The sequence below is a fragment of the Heloderma suspectum genome, chromosome 11, assembly GCF_057233095.1.
Source record: "Heloderma suspectum isolate Gila_16-S chromosome 11, 16-S_ref, whole genome shotgun sequence".
Classification (NCBI taxonomy): domain Eukaryota; kingdom Metazoa; phylum Chordata; class Lepidosauria; order Squamata; family Helodermatidae; genus Heloderma; species Heloderma suspectum.
Window position 1 is genome coordinate 17,683,517 of NC_139468.1, and position 6,000 is coordinate 17,689,516.

Consider the following 6,000-nt stretch of genomic DNA (forward strand, 5'->3'; position numbering starts at 1 on the left):
AAATTGGCACAGAGTCACAAAGCGCCGCTCATATCTGCCAAATAGCAGCCTTCAGGAAGGCCGCTGTTGATCTCCAGAGAGCATTTCCACTAAAACCCAGATGTGACATTGTCCTCCTGTTCATTCCGCCATCTTTCAACAGAGGTATCAAACTTGAGTTTAGCAACACAGAATACTGAATAATTGTTAACACACAAATTGTCCTGGATGCAACCTGCAGAGATTGTACTTTTCTGGCTGGAATCAACCTGAGCTGGAAAAGCCATGAAAGGTGGCAAGTCCAGGGTGGGCAGCATTGGCCATAGAAAAGTTGTGAGCAGTGCTGGGGGAAGTCACTGAGCTGTCACATGCCAAGGGTTGTCCACAGTCAATAAAAAGGGCTGCCCCTCTCATGAGCTATAAATAGTGCACTGTAAGGCTATGGTGATGCTCAGGTGCTCTGATATGATGAGGATGTACTATGACAATGCCTAAGTCTTTTAAAATGCAGGAGCCGAGATACAGCGAGAGCCAGTTGGGATTTGCAAGATCCAGGTTCTAGTCCCCACTCAGCCATGAAGCTTACTGGGTGACTCTGGACCAGTCACTGACTCTGAGCCTAACCTACCTCACAGGGTTGTTGTGAGGATAAAATGGGGAGGACTCGATGGCCTTGTAGGCCCCTTCCAACCCCCCTATTCTATGATTGTATGAGGAGGAAGATCAAGTAAGTTGCCTTGGGCTCCCTGGAGAAAAAGTGGGATATAAATCTAACAAATACATAAATAAAACTATATGGATGTTTAAAAGGTGCTACTCCAGACACTGGGCCCTGATAGGGGAGAGCTCCAGAGCTGTCTAGCCACCCCACAAAAACTTCCACAGGACACCTCAGAGTGGAGCTCCATGTTAAGCACAATGTGGAGCTGCTGCAAAAAATGGTATCCCCATGTCAAGCTTTCCCTAGAATATGTAGGATCACTTCCCCCCTGTGGTGATATCATCATGTTCTGCATTTCCCCACCCATCACAAAATATTTTGGTTGCTGCTGGTACAGACAGGGAAGTACACAGCTTAATTATATCACTATCAGGAGAGTGGGTAAACAATCCTACACACTGTAGGAACATCTGGAGAGATATCAATAAAGGGAAGCCGTTTTCTGCAGCAGCTGTGTCACCTGTAACATGTAATCCCAACCACATGATCTTCACAATTTAAATCTAAGGGAGCTTCCACATGTGAGAAACATAGGGAGCTGCCTTATACTGCGTCAGACCATTGTTCCATCTAGCTTATTACTGTCAACGCTGACTGGCAGCAGTGGCTCTCCAGGGTTTCAGGCGGGAGTCTTTCCCAGGCCTACCTGGAGATGCTGGGGATTGAACCTGGGGCCTTTTGCATGCAAAGCAGGTGTTCTGCCACTGAGCTATGCCAGACTGCAGACTGTTGTTTCAGTCCGCAACAGCAAGAAACAAAGAGGAAGCACGTTACCGAACCAGTAACTTGAGTGGTAGAGCTACATTGCTATTTGAACACAGTTGTAGCTCTGCTTCGGGTGCCATTAGTTCGCCTCGATTAGCAGCAATCACATCGTCCCTTTGAACATTTCGATTGTAAGTAAATGGCAATCAAGTCCAGAGCACCAATTGTCACTCACAAACTCATTTCTATGGAAGGTCCCTACAGGTGGATTCCAAATTGTTTCTCCCCACAACATCTATTGACTTCTGCTGCAATCATGCACAGCAAAACAAGGGCAACTCATTTTTCTGAAGCCCCGCTCATCCAGGGCAGATGTGATTTTTAAGTTGGGCCATGCTGACTCCCACACAGAAACCATGATGGGCGAGGAACTCGCACTGCAGCATTAGCTGTGGCTGGTGAGCTGAAATCTTTACCCTTCTCCACAAGCCCATGTCCTGGGAGAAGGGAGTGCATTTGTAGCCCAACACGATTTGGGAAGAAGATATCAATCAGCAAAGCCCAGGCAGGCACTGGAAATGAGCAAGCAGATCCCCAGGGTTCGAGCCGATCATAAAGTTGAGTGCCATGATGGTTTAGAGCAGAATACTGGACATTGCGAGCAAGACAAGAGCAACTCCGAGCATGAGCAGAGAGCAGTGCTCCACCCAATCCCACCCCACCCCCAGATCTGGATTTAAGGGGCGGGGCTTCTTTCTAGACAGGTGCAGAAACCCTTGGCCAGTCCCACCTCTCTGACCCCCCCCCCCACGGCTCTTCAGAAATGAGGGGTCAGGGGAGACCACCCTTGCCTGGCCCAAAGAGCCGCTCTGCGAGGATTTCGTTTCGCCTGCCTGGCCCGTACGCAGCGCTTCTTGGGCACGGATTGGCTTAGAGGGCTTGTCACGTCAATCTCGGGATGGAGGCGGGACTAAAGGCGCTCCATGGAGGAGAAGCCAAATCTGGGCCACGCTTCGCAATGCAAAGGGGGGGGGGCAACAGCCCTTCCCCCGGGGGCGGGAGCCGGGAGAAGACGAAGAAGGGACGCGATGGAGGCGCTGCCTTTGGCTGGAGCATCAGCACAATGAATCAGGGCGCGCAGGTGCTTCCATCCGCCCCCGCCCTCGCCCTCGCCCCCGCCCTCGCCGTGCCTCTCCTCGCCCCATGTATTGCGGGGCATCATGCCCGGTTGGGATCGGGGCTGACGACGCCCCTCCACTGGCCCCTCCGCGGGAGCCCCCAAGCCCCACCTTTTGTAATCCGAGGAGAAGATCCCCCCACTGGCCGGATCGTGTCCATATTCGGGCTCCCCCAGGCTGGAGGAGCCGCCCTTCTCCTCGCTGTAGGCTTGGCCGGCGGACATGGCTGCGGAGAAGAGGCAGGCCGGGCTGGTCGAGCGCCTTGCGGCGGGGGCGGGGGGCGACGCCAGCCCCGGCGGCGGGTCCTGGCCGCGACTGCGGCTGATGTCAGCGCCGGGTGGGCGCGGCTGGCGCGGGCAGGCTGGGGAGCGCCTCTCCCGCCCCTTAAAGAGACAGGCCCACGTCGCCTCCGCCGCTGCTGGGGGGCTTCTCGCTGGCCTGTGGGAAGCAGGGGAGGCGGCATCCGCTGCGGCCAGCGCGGCATCCAGCCAAGCCTTTCAACCCTGGGCAGTCGACGGTGCGTCACGACGCGCGGGGGTGTCTGTATGCGTGTGTGGCATTCACTCACGCATTCTCTTTCACACACACACACACACACGTGTGTGTGTGTGTGTGTGTGTGTGTTATGCTCCGGTCTGATGCTTGGTCCCACTTCCAAGCAAGCATCCGAGGCAGGCAGCGACCGAAGAGGCAAGGCTGACAGCTTTTCTTTCCAGCAGGGCTCCTAGGCAAGATTCAGGGACAACGTGGCGAGCAAGCAGAAATTCAGCTGATGCAGCAGCAGCAGCAGCTTGGCCCTCCTGCATCGGGGATGGGGAACAACTTCGTCTGTCGGATGCTTGCCTGCCCCATGCAGCTGTTAAGAAGTAGAGCAGCCCTGCCAGGGGGAAAAAAGTTGGCAGCTTGAGTCTGCTTTGTTAGATTATGCCAGACTGGAGGAGAAAGGGGGTTGGTTTGGGGTTGTTGTTGTTTAAATGCCTAACCTGTTGCTATTCTGTGATGCAGCTGAGCTTGGTGATGAGGCTAGGAACTGGGCTCCCGTTCCTATCACAGGATGAAAGCCGTTCAAAACCTGAAATTAGGGTGGCCACTTATGAATAGCCAAAAAAAGAGGAAATGCATCACAAAAAAAAGAGGGCAGTGCTTTGCATCACATTTGCATAGCCAATTGATAGGTGCAGATGCAAATGTAGAAATAATTATCATAATTTAAATAGAAGCACAGTCCATCTCTCCATATTGTAGAAGACTGTGACCAGGTGACCTGCGTGCTTGCCTGTTCAGGTGCTTCGCTGTGGTTGGACAACAGTTCTTATGGTTCGTTCTCTTTCAACTTGGACAGGACAACCTTTCAAACAGAGAATGGTCCTCTGGCAGCCCTTCAGATAGAGGAGTGTCCTCTGGAGAAGAGGACATCCAGCCACCCTACCTGAAATGATGGATGGAGGCAAGGGCAGCTAATTTTAACAGCCTATACGCACGCCGCACGCCCCCCCCCCGTGTGAGTTTTTCAGAATCTAGCATAAGTGTGGCAGTCCTGTAGCATCCCTATTTTTCCACCTGAGCTGAAGGCAAGATGGCTCCACTGCCCCATTCCACATACAGAAGCCAACCAGATTGAAAGCTGATGCTTTCTTCAACATTGGCAACGGGACAGCATCCTCCATCATGCCTGAGGACAGCAGCCTAGCTTAGGGGGCTCAGGACAGGCCCCAGGGCCAGGGCACACTGCTCTGCTCTTCAACACTGCACTGCCATTCCTCACCTGGCAGCATCTGCTACCTTAGGTGGCTGCCTCAGACTGCCTAACAGCAGGGCCAGAGCTGTGTAGTGAACCAAGGAGAGGGGTTTGCTGTTTCCTCCTCAGCTACCCCTAAAGGGAGAGCCCAAGACATTTTGCTGCCTGAGCTACAGCAGCACATGGCATGTTCAGCCACCCACGTCAAGGCACGTAGTGCCCAAAGACAGGCAAGTTATTTTGCCACACGAGGCAAGAAATTCCACAAGCACCCCTCCCTATCTTTGACAGTGAAGAGACAATACTAAAGAAAGCTGGTGTGGAATAGTGCTTAGAGTGTTGGACTCGGGTTCAGGAGACCTGGGTTCTAGTCCCCACTCTGCCATGAAGTGCACTGGGTGACTTTGGGCCAATCTGTGACACTCAGCCCAACCTACCTCACAGGGTTGTTGTGAGGATAAAATGGAGAGGAGGACCATGTAAGCTGCCTTGAGTTCCTTGCAAGAGGAAAAAAAGATGGGATATAAATGTAATAAATAAATAAATGCCAATTAAACAACTAACAATTTGCTGCCCTTTCATGACACCCAAAATCTGCTTCCTGAGGGAGCCGCCACACTCTGGCTAGCAGTAGGGCCAACCCTGCATCCCTACAATTAATATTTATTTGTAAATTTTTGAGTCGCCCTTTGGCTCAAATAGGGCCCTCAAGGTGACTTACAGTTAAAATGGAACAGAAGTTAAATATGAAACACGCATATTTATAGTCAGAAATTCTCCCACACAGGAGGTGTGCGAGAGCTGGCTCGCCTGCATTTTGATGGAGCTCAGGCAGGAGAACTAGGGCTCTGGCGGTTTCTCTCTTGGCCAAGCTAATGGCGAGGACCCCTGCTGCTCCTCTCTCCCTCTGTTTCGGCCTTGAAGAGAAGCAGTGGCAGCTGGCACCTGTTGGGTCTGGTGGGCAGAGGGCATGGCAGCTAATGTAGGCAGAGCCATGGGAAACAACAGGCAGAACTGACTGGTGAGGCTGAGACAAGAACCTGAATCCAAGGCAGAGGTGGGTCTGAGCAACCCAACACAAAACCACTCCTTCGAGCCCACATTCCCCCCCCCAACAGAAACCAATTTAATGGAAAGGCAAACTGAGGCTGCATTCTGCTTTGGAGAGAATGCATTGCAGCCAGTTGCAAAAGTATCACTCAGGTGTGCCTTGAGCCAGTACCACATGTAGTCAGTTCAGCTTAGAATTCCCTATTTTTCAAATGTGTTACGTGAAGCCCTTGGGGGGGAAATTATGCACATGCAGCACTTTGGCACTCTCATGAAATATGAAAATGCCACTCCTGGAGTGTGTGAAGGATCCTTTTATTGGGTGGCCAGGTGCAAAAGAGGACAGGCATGACAAGCAAAAGCTGCTGAAATTCCCTCTTCTGCACCACTATTAAAGGTGCAAGAACGTTGTCCTCTTTTATGACTGGCATGCCACCAGGGGTGTTGCTAGGTCTGGGCCTGTGGAGCCTGGCCCCTAATCTTCTCTCCATGACCCTGTGTCTATTCCCCAGAGCCCTAAGTGTCCAGTGGTGGCAATGGGAAGTTTCTTTCTAAGCTTAGCTGTCATGTGGGTGGGCGGGAGGAGTGGATTTCCTGGGAGATCATGGTTGGGTAGGGAAAGGTTAACC

General features: G+C 52.3%; 2 protein-coding genes across 3 annotated transcripts in view; one reads left to right on the forward strand and one right to left on the reverse strand.

Moving 5' to 3' along the window:
- AP3B2 (adaptor related protein complex 3 subunit beta 2) overlaps nt 1–3,096 on the reverse strand; it is a 76,085-nt gene extending 72,989 nt beyond the window's left edge. Inside the window, exon 1 of the mRNA XM_084817047.1 lies at nt 2,695–3,096. Coding sequence (XP_084673173.1) covers nt 2,695–2,807 — 113 coding nt within the window. The 5' untranslated portion in view covers nt 2,808–3,096. The remainder of the gene's footprint in view (nt 1–2,694) is intronic.
- Nucleotides 2,372–4,883, forward strand: LOC146337083 (uncharacterized). 2 transcript variants are annotated; one of them, XR_014785340.1, is made up of 2 exons: nt 2,372–2,546; nt 3,303–4,883. XR_014785340.1 is itself a non-coding variant. In XM_084817048.1 (2 exons), the coding sequence occupies exons 1-2, from the start codon at nt 2,806–2,808 to the stop codon at nt 3,488–3,490; spliced, it is 483 nt and encodes a 160-aa protein (XP_084673174.1). In that variant the 5' UTR covers nt 2,372–2,805; the 3' UTR covers nt 3,491–4,876. The 2 variants fall into 2 exon arrangements, 1 of the variants encoding a protein (XP_084673174.1); XM_084817048.1 differs by having other exon boundaries at nt 2,372–3,100; nt 3,303–4,876.
- The last annotated feature ends 1,117 nt before the right edge of the window (nt 4,884–6,000 follow it).

Coding starts and splice junctions, on each gene's coding strand:
- LOC146337083 (XM_084817048.1), top strand. CDS start 2,806: ATGGCTGCGGAGAAGAGGCAGGCCGGGCTGGTCGAGCGCCTTGCGGCG. Junction 3,101..3,302: donor TCAACCCTGGGCAGTCGACG/GTGCGTCACGAC, acceptor TCTTTCCAGCAG/GGCTCCTAGGCAAGATTCAG.